Raw genomic sequence first — 22641 nt, forward strand, 5'->3', positions numbered from 1 at the left:
TTATGGTTTAATTGCTATTCACAGTCTCGCCATGAACAAAAGGTAGTTTAGAACACATCTAAAATCCACAATGTGTAGCCAGTTTAAGGATTGCTATATTCTGCAGAGGCTTGAAGATGAAGATAATCCAGCCACTCAGTTATTCAGTCATAGAGCCTCATCAGAAATCCTATCCACTTCCTTGTGTTTTAACTCTTTACACTATATTCCCACCATCCAGATTGTGCTCAATTATTTGGCAGGCATGCTGTCTTAAAAGGTGTTGACAACCCCTTCTCAATCCCTACGTTTCCCCTTTGTAAAGTAATAACACCTATACTCACCTTCGATGCTGGCGCCATTCTGGTGGTGTCAGCACTGACTATCACAGGGATCCCCGCTGCCAATCAGTGCTGGCTTTGCACTCCCCACCTTGGGATGAATCACATACATCCGGAGGAAGAACGAGACCAGCAGCTCTGACTAACTCCGGATTTATGTGATTTGTCCGATGAAGGGTTGTCCAAAACTTTTAATGTTTATAAAAATTCTTTGCTACCAACAAGTCTCCTTACTAGTGATGAGCGAGCATGCACGCCACTGCTCGGTACTCGCCCGAGCATCTCAGTACTCGAGATTAGTGTTGAGCCACCCCCGTAGTGTTCGGGTTCGGTTCGGTTCGTCGAACACCGGGATGTTCGAGGAACTGTTCGTCGAACACCTTAGAACACCGTCGAACACCGTTAAAACCAATGGCAGGCAAACAAAAACACATAGAAACACATAGAAAACACCTGCAAAGGTGTCCAAAAGCTGACAAACTGCTCAGAAGACACTCTCTTTAAAAAAGCCGGCCGGCAAATTCAGCAGCGGCATACACCGGTACCCGACAATTTAGACAAGAAGGAATAGAGCATCACACATAGATTAGATAGATAGAAACATGTCAGTCACACATATAAGAAGCACAGTGACAGTGTTGGTTACTGCACTTGTCATTTAGTGTAAAGGATTTATTAAAAAAAATATTAGTGTTTTCATGCACCGTCTCTTTAAAAAAGCCGGCCGGCAATTCAGCATCTGTACCTGACGATTTAGAACAGAAAGAATAGAGCTTCACACATAGATTAGATAGATAGAAACATGTCAGTCACATATATAATAAGTACAGTGATAGTGTTGCTTACTGTACTTGTCATTTAGTGTAAAGGATTTATTTTAAAAAAATAATAGTGTTTTCATGCACTGTCTCTTTAAAAAAGCCGGCCGGCAATTCAGCAGCGGTACCCGACAATTTAGAACAGAAAGATAGAGCATCACACACAGATTAGATAGATAGAAACATGTCAGTCACATATATATGAAGTACAGTGATAGTGTTGGTTACTGTACTTGTCATTTAGTATTAAAATAAAGGATTTATTATTAAAAAAAATTGGCGTGGGGTTCCCCTTAATTTTAGGCTCTAGCGGAGGTTAAGCAGACGGCTGGGGCAGATGTTTGAAGCCTGGGAAGGGGGTAATACCCACGGAGCTTCCCAGGCTACTAATATCAGCCCCCAGCTGAATACATAGCCTTTACTAGCTATTAAAATGGGGGACCCCCCCAAAAAAATGACGTGGGGTCCCCCCTAATTTAATAGTTAGCAAAGGCTAGGCAGACAGCTGGGGGCTGATATTAATAGCCCAGGAAGGGAGCCATGAATATTGGCCCCCTCCCAGGCTAGAAACACCAGCCGTCAGCCGCCCCAGAAATGGCGCATTCATAGGATGCGCCAATTCTGGCACTTAGCCTCGCTCTTCCACGCTGCCCTGGTGCGGTGGCAGGGGGTAATAGGGTTGGGGTTGATGTCAGCTTATAATGCCAGCTGACATCAAGCCCAGGTTAGTAATGGAGAGGCGTCTATAAGACACCCCCATTACTAACCCCATAGTCAAAGTTAAAAAAAACACAAACACCCAGAATAAAGTCCTTTAATTGAAATAAAGACACAATCCTTTATTGTTCTAAATTAAACCATACTTACCATCACACCCATTCCAGCTGAAGCCAACGATCTCCTGCAATAATAGAAAAATAATAAAGCAACCTCATCCTTACCTTTCCATGGTTCCCACGACAGCTTCAGCTCTGCTACATCGAGATGACAGGCTGGACCGCAGCAGAACGCTGCCATCCAGCCTGTCATCCCGCAGACACTGAGAAGCGCAGGCTTGCTTGCGCTGCTCAGCGTCTCTCTGTGACGACATCCAGATGAGCCGAGTTCATGTCCAATGAACTCGGCTCACCTCATGCACGTCACTGACAGCGTGGGAAAATTCTCACGCTGAAGCGCTGATTGCAGGAGAATTTTCCCACGCTGTCAGTGACGTGCAGGAGGTGAGCTGAGTTCATTGGACATGAGCTCACCTCATGCACATCACTGACAGCGTGGGAGAATTCTCCTGCACTCAGCACTTCAGCGTGAGAATTTTCCCACGCTGTCAGTGACGTGCATGAGGTGAGCCGAGTTCATTGGACATGACCTCGGCTCATCTGGATGCCGTCACAGCGAGACAGTGAGGAGCGCAAGCATGCCTGCGCTTCTCAGTGTCTGCGGGGTGACAGACTGGATGGCAGCGTTCTGCTGCGGTCCAGCCAGTCATCTCGATGTAGCAGAGCTGAAGCTGTCGTGGGAACCATGGAAAGGTAAGGATGAGGTTGGTTTATTATTTTTCTTTTATTGCAGGAGATCGTTGGCTTCAGCTGGAATGGGTGTGATGGTAAGTATGGTTTAATTTAGAACAATAAAGAATTGTGTCTTTATTTCAATTAAAGGACTTTATTCTGGGTGTTGTGTTTTTTTTAAATACTTTACTAGAAATTCATGGCGGTCATGTCTAATACTGGCGTGACCCCATGAATTTTGGGCTTGGGGCCAGCTGATAATACCAAGCTGGCCCTAACCCCTTTATTACCCAGTGAGCCACCGCACCAGGGCCCTGGATGAGTTGGGTACAGCGCCAGAAGATGGCGCTTCTATGAACGCGCCATTTTCCGGGGTGGCTGCGGACTGCAATTTGTAGCGGGGGGGGCCCAGAAAGCTTGGGCCTCCCTGCGCTGCAGATTCCAGCCCCCAGCTGCCTAGTTGTACCTGGCTGGACACAAAAATAGGGCGAAGCCCCACGTATTTTTTTTTTAATTATTTCATGAAATTCATGAAATAATTAAGAAAAAAAGGCCTTCCCTATATTGTTGTGTCCGGCCAGGTACAAATAGGCAGCTGGTGGTTGGGGGCAGCCCGTTCCTGCCTGCTGTACCTGGCTGGACACAAATATAGTGCGAAGCCCCACTTCCATTTTTTTTAATTATTTCATGAAATTCATGAAATAATTAAGAAAAAAAGGGCTTCCCTATATTGTTGTGTCCGGCCAGGTACAAATAGGCAGCTGGTGGATGGGGGCAGCCCGTTCCTGCCTGCTGTACCTGGCTGGACACAAATATAGTGCGAAGCCCCACTTCAATTTTTTTTAATTATTTCATGAAATTCATGAAATAATTAAGAAAAAAATGGCTTCCCTATATTGTTGTGTCCGGCCAGGTACAAATAGGCAGCTGGTGGATGGGGGCAGCCCGTTCCTGCCTGCTGTACCTGGCTGGACACAAATATAGTGCGAAGCCCCACTTCAATTTTTTTAAATTATTTCAGGAAATTCATGAAATAATTAAAAAAAAATTGACGTGGGGCTTCGCACTATATTTGTGTCCAGCCAGGTACAGCAGGCAGGAACGGGCTGCCCCCAACCACCAGCTGCCTATTTGTACCTGGCCGGACACAACAATATAGGGAAGCCCTTTTTTTCTTAATTATTTCATGAAATAATTTAAAGAAAATTGACGTGGGGCTTCGCCCTGTTTTTGTGTCCAGCCAGGTACAACTAGGCAGCTGGGGGCTGGAATCCGCAGCGCAGGGAGTCCCAAGCTTTCTGGGCCACCCCCGCTGCAAATTGCAGTCCGCAGCCACCCCGGAAAATGGCGCGTTCATAGAAGCGCCATCTTCTGGCGCTGTACCCAACTCATCCAGGGCCCTGATGCGGTGGCTCACTGGGTAATAAAGGGGTTAGGGCCAGCTTGGCATTATCAGCTGGCCCTAAGCCCGAAATTCATGGGGTCACGCCAATATTAGACATGACCACCATGAATTTCTAGTAAAGTATTTAAAAAAAACACAACACCCAGAAAAAAGTCCTTTAATTGAAATAAACACACAATTCTTTATTGTTCTAAATTAAACCATACTTACCATCACGCCCATTCCAGCTGAAGCCAACGATCTCCTGAAATAAAAGAAAAATAATAAAGCAACATCATCCTTACCTTTCCATGGTTCCCATGACAGCTTCAGCTCTGCTACATCGAGATGACAGGCTGGACCGCAGCAGAACGCTGCCATCCAGCCTGTCATCCCGCAGACACTGAGAAGCGCAGGCTTGCTTGCGCTCCACAGTGTCTCTCTGTGAGGGCATCCAGATGAGCCGAGTTAATGTCCAATGAACTCGGCTCACCTCATGCACGTCACTGACAGCGTGGGAAAATTCTCCTGCACTCAGCGCTTCAGCGTGGGAGAATTCTCACACTGAAGCGCTGAGTGCAGGAGAATTCTCCCACGCTGTCAGTGACGTGCAGGAGGTGAGCTGAGTTCATTGGACATGAGCTCACCTTATGCACCTCACTGACAGCGTGGGAAAATTCTCCTGCACTCAGCGCTTCAGCGGGAGAATTCTCACGCTGAAGCGCTGAGTGCAGGAGAATTCTCCCACGCTGTCAGTGACGTGCAGGAGGTGAGCTGAGTTCATTGGACATGAGCTCACCTTATGCACGTCACTGACAGCGTGGGAGAATTCTCCTGCACTCACCGCTTCAGCTTGAGAATGTTCCCACGCTGTCAGTGACGTGCATGAGGTGAGCCGAGTTCATTGGACATGAACTCGGCTCATCTGGATGTCGTCACAGAGAGACGCTGAGCAGCGCAAGCAAGCCTGCGCTTCTCAGTCTCTGCGGGATGACAGGCTGGATGGCAGCGTTCTGCTGCAGTCCAGCCTGTCATCTCGATGTAGCAGAGCTGAAGCTGTCGTGGGAACCATGGAAAGGTAAGGATGAGGTTGCTTTATTATTTTTCTTTTATTGCAGGAGATCGTTGGCTTCAGCTGGAATGGGCGTGATGGTAAGTATGGTTTAATTTAGAACAATAAAGGATTGTGTCTTTATTTCAATTAAAGGACTTTATTCTGGGTGTTTGTGTTTTTTTTAACTTTGACTATGGGGTTAGTAATGGGGGTGTCTTATAGACGCCTCTCCATTACTAACCTGGGCTTGATGTCAGCTGGCATTATAAGCTGACATCAACCCCAACCCTATTACCCCCTGCCACCGCACCAGGGCAGCGTGGAAGAGCGAGGCTAAGTGCCAGAATTGGCGCATCCTATGAATGCGCCATTTCTGGGGCGGCTGACGGCTGGTGTTTCTAGCCTGGGAGGGGGCCAATATTCATGGCTCCCTTCCTGGGCTATTAATATCAGCCCCCAGCTGTCTGCCTAGCCTTTGCTAGCTATTAAATTAGGGGGGACCCCACGTCATTTTTTTGGGGGGTCCCCCATTTTAATAGCTAGTAAAGGCTATGTATTCAGCTGGGGGCTGATATTAGTAGCCTGGGAAGCTCCGTGGGTATTACCCCCTTCCCAGGCTTCAAACATCTGCCCCAGCTGTCTGCTTAACCTCCGCTAGAGCCTAAAATTAAGGGGAACCCCACGCCAATTTTTTTAATAATAAATCCTTTATTTTAATACTAAATGACAAGTTCAGTAACCAACACTATCACTGTACTTCATATATATGTGACTGACATGTTTCTATCTATCTAATCTATGTGTGAAGCTCTATTCTGTCTGTTATAAATTGTCGGGTACCGCTGCTGAATTGCCGGCCGGCTTTTTTAAAGAGACGGTGCATGAAAACACTATTATTTTTTTTGATAAATCCTTTACGCTAAATGACAAGTACAGTAAGCAGCACTTTCACTGTACTTCGTATATATGTGGCTGACATGTTTATATCTATCTAATCTATGTGTGAAGCTCTATTCTTTCGGTTCTAAATTGTCGGGTACAGGTGTATGCCGCTGCTGAATTGCCGGCTTTTCGTGTTTCACTGTTGGCACTGTTCCCATCGATTTGGGCAATCACTGTAATGCCACAACCACCATGGCTGTGGCATTACAGTGAGTGGCAGACAATCCCTGCATGATTGGTGCTCTAAATAGCGCCAGACATGCAGGACACGCTTTTGGTGCACGAACAGTTATCGAACATAACCTCGAACAGCCGAATTTTTTGCAAATCGTTCGGGTTCGTCGAACAACTCGAACACCGCCCAAAACAGCTCGAATTTGAGATTGGCGAACAGTTCTAGTCGAACACCGCTCATCTCTACTCGAGATGCTCGGAGCTCGCCGAGTACTTTCGAGATGCTCGGGTGGGAGCTCGGGTCCCCGTCCTGCATGTTTGGCACTATTTAGAGCACCAATCATGCAGGGATTGTAAACCACTGACTGTAATGTCACAGCCATGACGGTCGTTGCATTACAGCAATTGCCCAAATCGATGGGAACAGTGCTCACAGTGAAACATGAAAAGCCGGCAATTCATCAGCGGCATACACCGGTACCCGACAATTTAGAACAGAAAGGATAGAGCATCACACATAGATTAGATAGATAGAAACATGTCAGTCACAAATATAAAAATTGGCGTGGGGTTCCCCTTAATTTTAGGCTCTAGCAGAGGTTAAGCCGATGACTGGGGCAGATGTTTGAAACCTGGGAAGGGGGTAATACCTACAGAGCTTCCCAGGCTACTAATATCAGCCCCCAGCTGAATACCTAGCCTTTACTAGCTATTAAAATGGGGGACCCCCCAAAAAAATGATGTGGGGTCCCCCCTATTTTAATAGCTAGCAAAGGCTAGGCAGACAGCTGGGGGCTGATATCAATAGCCCAGGAAGGGTGCCATGAATATTGGCCCCCTCCCAGGCTAGAAACACCAGCCGTCAGCTGCCTCAGAAATGGCTCATCCATAGGATGCGCCAATTCTGGCACTTAGCCTCGCTCTTCCCACTGCCCTGTAGCGGTGGCAGTGGGGTAATAGGGCTGGGGTTGATGTCCGCTTATAATGCCAGCTGACATCAAGCCCAGGTTAGTAATGGAGAGGCGTCTATAAGACACCCCCATTACTAACCCCATAGTCAAAGTTAAAAAAAAAAACACAAACATCCAGAATAAAGTCCTTTAATTGAAATAAACACACAATTCTTTATTGTTCTAAATTAAACCATACTTACCATCACGCCCATTCCAGCTGAAGCCAACGATCTCCTGCAATAAAAGTAAAATAATAAACCAACCTCATCCTTACCTTTCCATGGTTCCCAGGACGGCTCCAGCTCTGCTACATTGACATGACAGGGTGGATCGCAGCAGAACGCTGCCATCCAGCTTGATTTGCCACAGACACTGAGAAGCTCCTCAGTGAAGCTCCTCAGTGTCTGGCTGTGACGGCATCCAGATGAGCCGAGTTCATGTCCAATGAACTCAGCTCACCTCATGCACATCACTGATAGCGTGGGAGAATTCTCCTGCGCATGCGGTCCCGGCAAATTACGTCACTGCTTGAGCAGGAGAATTCTCCCACGCTGGGACGGCATTGGGATGGCAGGCTGGAAGGTAGCAGAATGCTGCCATCCAGCTTGTCATCCTTCAGAGACACTGCAGAGCGCAAGCAATTTTTGATGTGCTGTAACCCCTTCTAAATACTATTGATCAGTGTTGGTTTGGGTCCTTAGGCCTCCAGTGATTGCTGAAACCAAAGGGAGGAAGCTCCCAGTTTATACTGTAGCATGCACAGAGAAGTATAAGGGCTCAATGGAATGTATATATCTCTGATCAACAATACTTAACATGGGCTATAACGTATCTAAAGTTATTTCAAATTTTAGAATAAACATATTTTAACATAAATTGCTGTTATAAATGTTTTCAACTACATTTCTAAACTTATTTTTAATAAAGCAGATTTTTAGATATTTCATTTTACTTTGGCAATATCATCACCCAATTAAAAATATTAAACATCTGATGTGAAAAGCCACAGCTGCTAGTTAATATTTATGTTATGACAACTGGGTCAGCAGGTTGTATCACTGATATAGGTGGCATTGTTTATTCAGACATTATGTGCAATATTCATACCCTAGCCTTTCATAATTATACTTCAGGGGCAATGCTGTCTGGCAAGTCATTTAACAGAAATTGTCCTCACAGCCAGTAGTGCTTTGTGAAATGAAAGATATGGCATCTGCTCCCTAATTATTCATGTTCTTTATAAACAGGGAATCGATCATAAAAGAAAAATGTACCTGTTCTGCCGAAGCATCGGGAGATTTTGCATCTAGGTCAACTGTATGGATGAGCACAGCCAGGGCATGGTTTTTTTTTAGTTTGTATCAACTGTTGAGAAAAAAATATACCTCTAGACGTATATTCTTCCAAGTTCGTAAAGCTGTTCTCCCAACTTGTCGATGAATCTTCTGGAGTCTGAAATGTTATAAAACAATGATCTGGTATTATCTAGGGTGCAACATGTTTCAGGAGAAAGAATAAAGTGAATTTATCTGGGGGCTTTGTTAGCTGTGCTTACTTGTGTGTTGAGCAGCCACAGTCAGGACGGCACTAAAGCTGACTGCTTCTCTACCATAACTTATAAACTACTGCGCTGAAGACAATTATCTTAATGTGTCCTGTTCTAGCGAATTGACTAAATGAGTCACTTAAAAAAAAAGATCCTTGCAGATACTAATTAAATTTCAAACACTGACATTTCTGGCTACAAGATGTAGTCTGAGTAATTAACAGTATATTTCTATACATCATAATGCCAGATAATATAGAGCTCCATATAATTATTGTCCCTGTAGATACTGAGACAAGTAAGGAAAAATGTCAAATGCTACTGTGTATAATCTGTAAACATGAGTCTTGCATCTTGCTGAAACAACTAGCCTCACTACTTTGCTCACAATAATTGAATCAAATTGGGAGCAATAAACCTGCTACTCAGATTTTTGCTCAATTTAAGACCTTATTGGTGTGATAAGTAAACAGAAATATGGTTTATGAAAGATGTTCAAAACATGTCTCTTGTTTATACAATTATTTTGGGTTATAGTAGATAAAAACTTTCTTCTAGGTTCACTTTGTATAATTCTCTTTAAAAGGAACCCGTCAGTAGTTTTTTTGCTTATAAATAGAAATGAGCGAATGCAAACTTTAAAGTTTGGGGTTCGAATCGGACATCTACTGTCCGGTGCTGAACTCCAAACATGGACTTCTCCTGGAAGTCCTTTTAGAGTTCGGCAATTTGGGAAGAAGAGAGAGAGACAGAGAGAGATTTTCCAGTTCAAAAGTTTGGGTCCTCATTGATTTCAATAGGACTTGTGTTCAGGTTGAAGTTTGGGTATAGTTCTGGTACCCAAAACTGAACTTTGGACTAAAGTTCAGTCGGGTACCAGAACCCGAACTTCCACAGGTCCACTCATCCCTACTTGTAAACCCTGCAATCACCTTTAATATCATGTGAATGGGGTTCAGACAACCATTTTATATCCTCAGATGTGCTCCTGCATACCGCTGAAAAGGTGCTTTATTTATGTCTCGCGCTGTTTGTAAATTACGCTGTCCAATCTGATGGATGTCTGCAGATTGCAATCAACGCTGCCCCAGTCTATTTGATTCAAACTCCACCTCTTCTCTCTGGATATAAGTGGGTGACGTCTCTATGTCAGTCACATAGTGCCCGAAGTCGTGTACCTGCACAGTAGAACCAATCCGGCACACTGGTGAATGTATAAGCTAGCAAAAACTTCCAGCACAGCTCTGCTGTGATGTCCTCAGCTCAGCTACCTCACCACATCATCAAACTTAGCTATGTTTCGAATACACTTGATTCTTCTATTCAATGTATGGTCCAAAAGTACTTTACCTGACCAATTTTATGTTCTGCCATATACATTCATAAAGCTGCAGGTGTGTTTTTACATCATTGATCTGTTTTCTAATTTCCTGCAGAGATCAACTGACCTGTACACCTCTCTGCAAGTACAACAGAGATTATAGTAAGTAGGAACAGCAGAGTTGACAAAATCAGGACTAACAGAATACAAATACAATACAAAACTGCAAATGACACTCGATTAATGCAAATGGCAGAGTATTATCCTCTACTGTATGCATCAACAGAGTAGCTTTTGCAATCTCACATCACTGATATGTCAGTAATAGTAATCAAACACAACTCAGCACTGCTTATGTTAGCTCTGCATTTCTTCATTGTGCCGCCAGATCAGAGCAGAATGCAGGACTGTTGATCGTTGCTAGAAGCCAACTAACATATCAGTTAACTTGACAACATACATGCAGCTATGTCAATGTATTCAGCAGAAGATATGCTTGCTGTACCGGACCATACAGTGTACAGGAGAATAGAGTGCATGTAAGTGGTGGATTCATTCCAGAGTTATGCTGGAAGACAGTTGAGAGAGACTCCAGTCACTGTGCATGCTCATCCAGGAGCAGTCAAAACACTGCCGTCTGGATTTAATAGCAACCAAATGGGAAGTAGAGTCTGGTTGGGCATCCTTAGTTGGGTGATGTTTGCAAAATGGGGCAGATTGAAAATAATCTATTTTGGGATAAATAAATAATTATGTATGTATAATATTTTAAGACCACATTGTGATTTTGGAAATAACCCTTTAAGTGCCATTGTTTGTCAGCAATACTCTCTGTGGCCTATGTGAGGTAATGTTTCAGCTGATTAGTCTGCCTTTCTTGTAGTGCCATCTTTGTTTGGGTTATTGTGCCAAGTTCCAGTGGTCTTAAAGCCAACACATAGAAACAACTTTGCACTCAGAATAGTTGCAGTGAATAGTAGAGATGTTTATTCAGGCAATCTTAAAGGGTTAAACATTTTCAGTCCTATATTTGGACCTCCATCAGCACTGATTGCCAGTGGGTCTGGGAATAGCTGCCGTGGAGTAGCGTTGGTAATTATGACGCTCGTCGCTGCAGGGTATGCGCTCTTAAAGCCAATACTATTACTGTTGCAATATATCAGCCCCACAAATCCCAAAACTCATTTGATTGATATACAAAAAATACACATCAATAATATATGAAAACATTTTCTGAATGATGAGTAAAGAAATTAGACGACATAGAAAAACATTATAAATCTCATAGCGGTCTAATAATTTCTGCACTTATAGCTATAAGAATTTACTAGACGAGTGTCATCCTTGCCAAAAGGAACAAGAAGCAGCAAGTTTATCTCCAGCAGTGCTCAGCTATCATAAGTAAAGAATAGGAAGACATCCTGGTAGCTATGGAGACTAGAGTAAGGAAAGTTTCTTGTTATGCAGAAGTGTTTTTGACCAGCTCTTGATTTTGTATAGTGACAATAGAAAAGGTAGCTGCTGTACATTACTTTATGTGTGGATAATTAGCCATCTATGGGTGCACCCTGGGTGTATACTCAATAATACTTCTGGTTTCGAAGATAACTACTGAAGGAAGATCAGATCTTGGAGGACCAAAGCATATAAACCTTATACAACACAAATGTATGCAAAATTTTGGAACCCCTTTTAAAGGGAATCTGTCAGCAGGATTTCACACTCCAGGTCTATTCCCCGCATCCCTCAGTGATGCCTCCTCCAGCTTGACATATAGCTACTTTGCATGAAGTCACACAGCATAGGGGTTATCAGTTAAGCAGAAGTAGGTGGCATTGGGTAGTGAATAGAGCTGTAGTGACAGAGGCTTTAGATCTACAAATAGCACCTCAGCCTCACTGGCATATCAATTCAAATGCTTATTTATCAGTAGGGGAGGTATAGACTCGCCATGTAAATGTATTGCTGGACTTGTCTTTGAAAGAGCTACACCTGCATATAAATAGTTTGGGAGTGAAATCCTGCTGTCAGATTCCTTTTAAATACTTCCTCAGAGGAAGTAATCATAATTGGTCATTTGATCCAACGTACGCACATCAGTTCTTTACAAAATATATTTTTGTATATTTTGCTTTTGCTTTGGAAAAAATCAACAATGTTTAGTGCACTAGCTTATATGTAGCACTCACTATAAGTAAGAATTCTCAATGTTGGTCAATGTCTTCATAGCTTGAATAATTATTTGTAAAACATGAGCAAAGATTATATTGTTAGCAATAATATTTTAGTTAGCTCTATAGTGTTACACTGGTTCTTGCTTGTTCCACTGGATTGTTGGTAATGTTAACATTTTATTATATTTTAGAAACTGTAAGCTATAGAGATGAACAGATCTTTTGAAACTCAAATTCATACACTTCACTGAAATATTCCGCAAAAGTTCGATTTGCAGTGAATAAATTCACACGAATCTCAATACTCGAAAGCTTGTAATTTCTCGAAAATTACACATGGGGAAAATGAGAGAGATAGAACCACGCTGATCATAAGAGATTATACTTTACAGGAGAGAGGACCCTACTGATCATAAGAGTTTACACTCTAAAAAAGAGAGAAAGAACTCAGCTGAGAATAAGAGCTTACACTTTACAGATGATAGAGAGAGAACCCAGCTGACCATAAGAGCTTACACTGTACAGGTGAGGCAGAGGACCCCACTAACCATTACAGCATTCACTCTACAGGAGAGAGAGAGGGAGGACACTGCTGACCCTAAGAGCTTACACTCCACAGGAGAGAATGGACCCCTCTTACCATAAAAGCTTACACTCTACAGGAGAGAGAGAGAGGACCTTGCAGAGAATAAAAGCTCACACTCCACAGGAGAGAGAAAGAGAGAGCGGACCCCACTGACCATAAGAGCTTACACTTTATAGGAGAGAGAGAGGACCCTGCTGACCATAAGAGTTTACACTCTAAAGAAGAGAAAGAACCTCGCTGATCAAAAGATCTTACATGTTACAAATGTTAGAGAGAGAACCCCACTGACCATAAGAGATAGAGAGTGGACCCCTTGTAACCATAAGAGCATTCACTCTACAGGAGAGATAATGAGGACACTGCTGACCATAAAAGCTTACACTCTACAGGAGAGAAAGGACCCCATTGACCATAAAAGCTAACAGTCTACAGGAGAGAAAGAGAGATATAGAGAACCCCACTGTCCATAAAAGCTTACACTTTGTAGGAGAGAGAGAGGATCCCATTGACCATAGGAGCTTACACTCTACTGCACAGAGATTACCCTGCTGACAATAAGAGCTTACACTCTGCAGAAGAAAGAGAGAGAGAGGACACCGCCGACCATAAGAACTTGCACTTTATAGAAGAGAGACGACTCCACTGACCATAAGAGCTCACACTCCACAGAAGGGAGAGACTTACCCAGTAACTCTGGAGATAGAAAACGACTCTGCCATATAAAGTGTGCTCCACTGGGAACCGCTGATCGGTGATTGCCCATGTACTGACCAACACTATATTAGGTATGATAATTTGTAAAATGTCATAGCTGCTGGTATTACCGAGAGGCCTGCGCACCAATGCAAAATGATGTTGGCCTGCTCTCTGATGCTTCAGCCGTGTGGGAAATAGTGTCGTGCAAGTTTTTTTTTGAGAACCACGAATCACATCTCAAAACGTTACAATTCATGTGAAACTGTGAATTTTTAAGAAATTTGACTCGATCCCTGTTTAATAAAGGATTGCCTGCCACCTGATTAATCTTGATAGTCCTGTTTTTCTTTCTTTGTTGTCTATTTCTGCCTAACTTTACATTGCACTCTTTCTACTTCTGTGACTTTCTTAAGAGAAATTAGCAAATTACAATTTATTTTCATTTTTAGCTTTTTTTATGTACTCATGAAATTTGTATTCTAAGTATCAACCCTCTGTAAAATACAACATGCAACCATGTAAACAAATGAAAACATGTATTAAGTTAAAGAAAACTGAATCTCTTTTTGTTGAAATAAAGATTAAAAAAGAGAAACTAACACAACTGTAAATGTAAAAAATATATAAATAAAAAACCTTGTCAAAGACTAGAATAACAGCAAAACGTTTCCAAAGCAGGAAAGACAGATTTCAAAGACATATTGGTTATGTTTCACACTGACTTGGAGTGCTATGCTGGTTTCAGCAAATATATGTTATTCTTTGAAAAGTTAGAAAAAATGCACAATTTTCTAATATATAATCTGCATCAATGCATCCCAGTTTTCAAGATATTTGCTTGATATCATTCAATAGCCATCATCATTGTTTATTTGCAGAAGTGAATCATAATTGATACTGGTCATGTGATAGATATATGAGACTGATTACAGTTACAGTAATATTTTCTTTTTCTTTAAGAAATCCACATGTATGTCCATCACATGATCAATGATTTTTTTATCCACTTAAAGAGAACCTACCATTTCAATTTACCACCTAACATGTGCAGTAGATCTGGGTGTTACTGATCACTCAAAAAAATGTTCTTCAGCCCACTGCTTACCAGGCAGAATTGCTAAACTCCAACATAATACAGTCTATGAGAGAGTACTCTACTATATGAATGTGTCATATCCCCTGCAGAACCTTCACAGCTGGGACTAAAAACTGGCATCAATGAGATATCAGCCTAATGCACAGAATCCTAGAGAGACAGGTTGGCTGGGGTCACACAACCATAGATTGTCTCATCCAAGAGAATCGGGTCGATTATGCTAATGACACTCTGATGAAACTCTGATCTGAGTTTGATCCAAATATCAGCCTAGCGTTATCCGATTCTCTCGGATGAGAGAATTGGAGCACACAATGAGGAGAAAAAATGGAGGACAAAATGTCTCCATTCTGTGAGTCCCCGGAAATCGGACTGTACTCCGATGTCATCCGAGTGCAGACCGATGAGTTCCTGCACCCACAGACTTGAATCAGCGAGCCTCATCCAATTTGTGTGTCAAATCACAGCATGCTGTAATTTTTTTCTCATGATGAATCAGTATGAGAAACAAAATTTTGGTCAGCCCTATCCAATTACATATCATTGGTTCGAGTGCTATCCGATAATAAATCGGATAGCACTGATCCGATTAACATAGTGGTGCGAGCGAGCCTGTAGAGACACTTTCTGACTGATAGATGACAATATTAAATGGGGAGACCCCCTTCAACTGTCCCTGACTTACCTTTTGGAATATTTTAAAGTCACCTTTTAAAATCAGACAATCCCTTTAACATTCAATTTTTTGTAAAAAAAAAAAAAAGTATAGGAAACTGATTTGAATCATAAAGACTAATTTACCGATTTTCTGTGAAAGTGATAGGTTATATTACATCCAACCAGTGATTTTGCAGCCCATGTAAAGATTTCTGGTGACTACATGGTATTAGTTAAAATGGCTTCCATAGATATCAGAAAATGGTGTATTATAAATGTGATATATTTCTATGCAGTAATGCAAACTACAGTGCTGTATGAAATATTAAGGGACTGAAATTTTACGTGATGTGTTTACTTGTTTTGTCTTGTTATACATCTGAAAAAAAAAATCCACCAAGGAATTGTTGAATGTCATGCACATAAATTAAAATATTAACACATGACAGAAAGGTCATGGGTAATATGATAATAAGACAAGACTAAATTATTGGCTCGCTGTAATTTTCATGCGCCTAAATAATTGCACTAGGTGTCTATTCATATCCTGCCTTCTATCATCGAGTTCACATAAAATGAAACATTGTTTATAATTAATCACAATTACAGTGATACTCTTTCTTTTCCTTTAGACTGTTGTACAGACCCAATTTAAAGAGAAAATGACACATCTATTTGCTCACCTGGTGATCGGGAGAGAAATACAAGACCATGACATGCGCAACCTATTCTTTGGGGATTACATCATTTCCAAAAATGATGAGAAGTCTGAGAGGGTTTACAATGAAATTGTGGACATGGAGAGACTTAAAAAAGTAAGTATGTCTCTTTGTTATAAGGGATAATTGCTAGTGTTGAATGAGCACTAAAATGCTCGGGTGCTCGAAGCTCGGGCCGAGCTCACTGTGATACTCGGGTGCTCGACCCGAGCAACGAGCCCAATGTTAGTCTATGGGAGACCCGAACATTTTTGCGGCGGCTCCCCCGGCAGTCTGTAGAAAGCCTAAAAAGTGCCCAAAACGATAGTGACAGTGCTCAAATGACATGGGGACAGCATGGGGATCGCCCCTGGAAGCATTTCTGACCCCCAGGTCACTGCTGTCAACAAAGTGGTCAGAGGTATTAAGCCACTTTTACAGGCTCACAATAAAACGTTCAAAAACGAAAGTGAAAGTGCTTTCCTGAGAAATATGTTAACCCCTTAACGACCATGGGTCTTTCTGTTTTTGTGTTTTCCTTTTTTGCTCCCCTTCTTCCCAGAGCCAGAACTTTTTAATTTTCGTTCAATATGGCCATGTGAGGGCTTATTTTTTGCGGGACGAGTTGTACTTTTAAACACCATCACTGGTTTTACCATATCGTGCGCTGGAAAATGGGAAAAAAATTCCAAGTGCAGTGAAACTGCAAAAAAAATGCAATTCCACAGTTGTTTTTTGCGTCCTTTTTTTACCACGTTCACAGACTGCTAAAACTGACCTGCCATCATTATTTTCCAGGTCGTTACGAGTTCATAGACACCAAACATGTATAGGTACTTTTTTATTTAAGTGGTGAAAAAAAAATCCAAAGCTTGCTAAAAAAAACAAAAAAAATGACGCCATTTTCCGAGACCCTTAGCTTCTCCATTTTTCGGGATCTGGGGCCAGGTGAGGGCTTATTTTTTGCGTGCCGGGCTGACATTTTTATTGGTACCATTTTGGGGTAGATCCGATGTTTTGATCGCCCGTTATTACATTTTATTGCAAAGTTGTAGAGACCAAAAAAACTTAATCCTGGCGTTTAAAATTTTTTTCTCGTTACGCCGTTTACTGATTGTATTAAATCTTCTTTTATATTAATAGATCGGGCGATTCTGAGCGCGGCGATACCAAATATGTGTATGTGGTTTTTTTTTTATATATATATATTTTATTTTGAATGGGGCGAAAGGGGGGTGACTTAAACTTTTATATATTTTTTATTTTTTTAAAAACTTTTTTTTTTACACTTTCTGCTTGCTTCTATAGTCTCCAGAGGAGACTAGAAGCAGCAGTTGTCTGATTGCTTCTACTGCATACAAGCGATGAGCAGATCGCTTGTATGCAGGAGAAATGCTCACTTGCTATGAGCGCTGACCACTAGGTGGCGCTCTTAGCAATTGAGACATGACAACCACAGGCGTCTGCTGCAGACACTGAGTTGTCATGCCCACCCATTGGTGACCCGCGATCACGTGACGGGGTCACTGATGGGCGGGGCTTAGGTCTCCCGGAAGCGCGAGTTAAATGCCACTGTCAGAGATTTAACATGTTAACAGCTGCGGGTGGATTGCGATTCCAATAATCAGCTGACATGTGCTCACTTCAGTGCGGGCTCACCGCCGGAGCCCCCGCTGAACCGGCCTTCCCGACCTGGTGCGTACTATTACTGACCAGGTCGGAAAGGGGTTAAGGAACATCCTTTCCAGGGTAAAGACTAGAGATGAGCGTTGTTATACTCGAACTGTTCGCCAATCTCAAATTCGAGCTGTTTTGGGCGGTGTTCGAGCTGTTCGGCGAACACGAACGATTTGAGAAAAATTCGTCTGTTCGAGGTTATGTTCGATAACTGTTCGTGCACCAAAATCATAACTGGATTTTTTCTCAGTAATGATGAAAATTAATGTTAATACGCAGTTTGAGTGTACAGCGGGGTGGGGGGAGGGGCAGGGGATGGATCTCTGCAGGAATAATGAAGATCTCCATTTTTTTTTCTCTTTCCCGCATTTACAGTGGGGAGGTGCAATCTGTCAGCCTATCAGCAGTGCACACACGGAGTGAAGTGCTTTTTTCACACAAGCAAGGGCATGTGTCATTGGCAGTGTAGGTCACATGTCCTTGCCCTATAAGACCAAGCCATTTTCCCCGTCGCCACCATTTTCTCACTGCTGCAGCTGCGTGTTAGACGGCACCGCTGTTGCTGTGTGCGCTATACCTTGTTAATTTCAAGCCAATTTTCGCACAAATATACAGATAGCTTGGGAGTAGGGAATAGTTGTGATTGCAGTCGATTTAAGGACTAGGTTACAGCATTTCCTACGACTTTTATCAGGCAGGTCTGTGTTCTTAAATAGATAGATTGTGGGAGTAAAGACTAATTGTAATTGCAGTCCTTTTCAGGACTAGGTTACATCAGTTCCTATCAGTTTTTGCCAGGCAGGTCTGTGCCAGTGCTGTGCAAGTTTTTTTCACAGCATTTGGCTGAATCTAGCAAAGCTAATCCTTTTTGGCCTATTGCAGAGTGTGTTAGTCAGTGGAGTAGCCTATCTGTGTTGCAAGATATACCACCTGTGTATAGAATACCAATTTTTTTACTGCACCTAGTGAAGTAAAATCTTTAGGGCATAGCATCATTCTATTAGTCCATCTATACTGACCTCCATCAGGTTGCAAATTGAATATAATTTTTTTCTGCATCTAGCTCTGAAAAAATATTTGGGCTTCTAGCAGTGTGTGGGACTTGTTCTATTAGTCCATCTATACTGACCTCCATCAGGTTGCAAACTGAATATAATTTTTTTCTGCATCTAGCTCTGAAAAAATATTTGGCCTTCTTGCAGTGTGTGGGACTTTCTCTATTAGTCCATCTATACTGACCTCCATCAGGTTGCAAATTAAAAATAATTTTTATCTGCATCTAGATCTGAAAAAATATTTGGCCTTCTAGCAGTGTGTGGGACTTTCTCTATTAGTCCATCTATACTGACCTCCATCAGGTTGCAAATTAAAAATAATTTTTATCTGCATCTACCTCTGAAAAAATATTTGGGCTTCTAGCTGTGTGTGGGACTTGTTCTATTAGTCCATCTATACTGACCTCCATCAGGTTGCAAACTGAATATAATTTTTTTCTGCATCTAGCTCTGAAAAAATATTTGGCCTTCTAGCAGTGTGTGTGACTTTCTCTATTAGTCCATCTATACTGACCTCCATCAGGTTGCAAACTGAATATATTTTTTTTCTGCATCTACCTTTGAAAAAATATGGGGCTTCTAGCTGTGTGTGGGACTTGTTCTATTAATCCATCTATACAGACCTCCATCAGGTTGCAAACTGAATATATTTTTTTTCTGCATCTACCTCTGAAAAAATATTGGGCTTCTAGCTGTGTGTGGGACTTGTTCTATTAATCCATCTATACTGACCTCCATCAGGTTGCAAATGAAATATAATTTTTTTCTCCATCTAACCCAGCCAATAGTTTTGGCCTAATACCACAGTTTGGCCACTCAGCTCTGCTCGGTTCCCATCAATTGTTTTTTTGTGCAAACAACTCCAGAGTTGTGAATTAGTTAACCACCAAAATGAGTGGAAAAAGGCCTGCTGCTGGTGGAAAGGGGAATAGGCGTGTTGGGAAGGGGAAAAAAGGTTGTGTCCGTGGGGTAAGTGTTAAAGCAACAGTAACATCTGCAGAAGAAAGACCATCTTCCAGCCAAACTAAAATGTCTACTTCTTTTAGCGGACAATGTGATAAGATCCCTTTCTTACGGCCACGCCAATCGCTACAAATTCCAGATGAGGCACAAAAACAGCAGGTGCTTCAACGGATATCAAGTGCTCCTTTAAGTGGGCTCTCCTCCACATCAACTTCAACATCACAAATACTCCAGTCCTCAAAGGTGTCACCCCAATCGCACTTGCTTCCTCACAGCTCCCAAATCTCCAGCTGCCCGTCTGAGTATGAGGTAGAACAGATGGTTGAGTCTGCAGAGCTCTTTACTCATACTATAGCCTGGGAATCAGAGGTCGACTCCAGCACTTCTGTGAATCCAGACGAGGAAATGATCTGCACTGATGCCCAGAATCTTTATGAGTCGGATCCAGGACCAGACGCAGAAGGTTCTGACCATAATGTAGACCCTCATTCCCAAACTGTAACTCCTGTTGGTGGAGACAATGAGGAAGACGATGATGAGACTCAAATACCTGATTGGAGCGACAACTTTAGTTTTTTGTCAGGGCAGGAACAGGTTGGCTCTGAGGACGACGGGTGTGATAAGGCACAGGGTGATGATGATGAGGTTGGAGATCCCACTTACTGTCAACCCACAGTCAGCCAAGAGATGAATTCAGCAGAGGAGGTGGAGGAAGATGCTAGTGACGACGAGGTCAGGTTGCGCCTTCCTGGACAGAGACGTAGTACTGGAAGCACGTCAACAACTGCATCCTCAAACACAACTCTGCCTCTCACCACAAGTCGTGGTGGCTCTTCAGGTCGCATGGGTGCTAAGCCTTGCATAGCCTGGGCATTTTTTCAGATCGATAAAGATGACCCAACTCGTGTTATCTGTAACATTTGTCAGCAAAAGCTAAGTAGAGGCTAAAAAATACATAGTTTGAGTACTTCATGCATGAACCGGCACATGGACATGAAGCATAAGTTGCAGTGGGAAGCTCAGTGTGCTACAATGCGGCCTAGCCAGCCGGGCCAACCACCGTCTGCCATATCTTGTGCATCCGCGGCCTCTTCATCCTCTGTGACTGGGGGGACAGCAGTCACACCTGTTTTGGGGCGCAGAACTGCCACCTCTTTACCCGCAACAGCCAGCGTGATTGGCAGGTCATCATTTTCTTTGGAGGTGGTAACACCAGCTGGTGTTGAGCGCTGTCCGACATCGATAGCACCACCTTTGGATCAAGGCAACCTAACATGTCCGCCTGCATCTTCCTCACAGACCGGCAGTTTGCCGGGGACACCCTTATCAACCCCGTCTAAGCACAATAGCCAGCCCTCGGTCCCTCAGATGTGGACAAGTAAAAGACCATTTCCTCCTAGCCATGAGAAAGCTAAGAGGTTGAATTTCACCATCTTCAAGCTCTTGGCTACAGAAATGCTGCCTTTCCGCCTGGTGGACACAGAGGATTTTCGAGACCATATGTCCGTCGCAGTGCCCCAGTACCAGATGCCCAGTCGGCACTACTTCTCAAAGAAAGGTGTGCCTGCGCTCCACCAGCATGTCGCTGTCACGGGTGTGTTGCCACGAAGATCGTCACGAGTACACAGCCTGACTTTTCGCAGCTGACTTGTTGGTGCTTTGTGTTTCTCGGCAGTGAGGGAGTTAATTCTCTCTCTCTCTCTGGGCTAGATGAGGTCCAGCCTCGCCCAGCTGCAATCAATACTTCTGTAGTGAGACTCCTTCATATACCTGCTGGTCTGTTTGGGAGGTGTCGGTGAAAGCATTTCATTCAGACTGACAGAGCGGATCGTGGTGTTTGGAGTTGCTGAGATAAGTGTATTTGGAAGTGTGTTTTCCCTTTCCTCGCTTTATCATTTATCTCCTTTCCCGTTGGTTTTCCCTCTGTTGTAGTTGAGAAGTTGTTTGTATGCAAGGTGGTTTTGGTTTTTCCCTTGTACTGTCTCGTTCGTCTAAATACTGTGTTTGGGCATATTATTTCTTGTTCCCTTTGGTTGTGATCGGGGTCCTTCTCAGGACTAGATTTCTGAGGTGCAGGGATCTTCAGGAGGTAGGGGTTACGCTGGCGGCCTGGACCTCTGTACCTTTAACAGTACCTCCAGGTTGAGGGATTAGTCAGGGCCCCAGCTTAGGGTCAGCTTAGGCCCCCTACCTCCAGTATTCAGAGACAGCGTGACATTTTCACCGACCCACTTAGTTTTTCTCCAGCTACTATGGATCCAGTAGCCGGTCTAGCTCGGCAATTGCAGAGTTTGTCCATGGAGCTGGCGGACGTTAGGTCCAAGGTTTGGCATCCTCAGGAGCAAGCCGGACCAGAACCTAAAGTAGCTCTCCCTGATAGGTTCACTGGGGGGCGGGACAAGTTTTTTGTTTTCCGGGAGGCATGTAAATTGTACTTTCGGCTGCGGCCTCGGTCATCGGGGAGTGAAGAACAAAGGGTGGGAATTGTCATCTCGCTCCTACAAGGGGACCCACAATCTTGGGCGTTCTCTCTTCCCCCGGGTTCCCCGGCTCTCCAGTCAGTGGATAGGTTTTTCGCTGCCCTGGGACTCGTATATGATGACCCAGATCGGATCTCCCTTGCTGAGTCTAAGTTACGTAGGATCCAGCAGGGAGATCGTCCGGCGGAGGAATTCTGTTCGGAGTTCCGTAGGTGGGCCACGGACACCCAGTGGAATGACCCGGCTCTTAGGAGCCAGTTTTGTCATGGTTTATCCGACAAATTACAGGATGTGTTGGCACAGTATGACTCTCCCGTGTCTCTGGAAGCCGCTATGGCCCTCGCTATTCGCGTGGACAGACGGCTTCGGGAGAGGTGCGGGATAACTCTACCCCCTGTGATGACTCCACCTCCTACAAGGTCCCCTCATATGGTGGTTCCCCTGGTCAGTCCAGAGGAGCCTATGCAATTAGGAGGGACATCATTTCGGGGGAGGGGACCGGTGGTGCGCCATAAGGCAGGAAGGTGTTTCTTCTGCGG

General features: G+C 43.4%; 1 protein-coding gene across 1 annotated transcript in view; it reads left to right on the plus strand.

The window, feature by feature from the left end:
* Positions 1 to 22641, plus strand: part of LOC141165727 (dynein axonemal heavy chain 3-like) — a 2796342-nt gene that overhangs the window by 1881426 nt on the left and 892275 nt on the right. The window contains exon 47 of the mRNA XM_073651577.1: positions 15862 to 16044. Coding sequence (XP_073507678.1) covers positions 15862 to 16044 — 183 coding nt within the window. The remainder of the gene's footprint in view (positions 1 to 15861; positions 16045 to 22641) is intronic.

The sequence above is a fragment of the Phyllobates terribilis genome, unplaced genomic scaffold (assembly GCF_046119375.1).
Source record: "Phyllobates terribilis strain yellow unplaced genomic scaffold, ASM4611937v1 Scaffold_11__3_contigs__length_659146591, whole genome shotgun sequence".
Lineage (NCBI taxonomy): Eukaryota > Metazoa > Chordata > Amphibia > Anura > Dendrobatidae > Phyllobates > Phyllobates terribilis.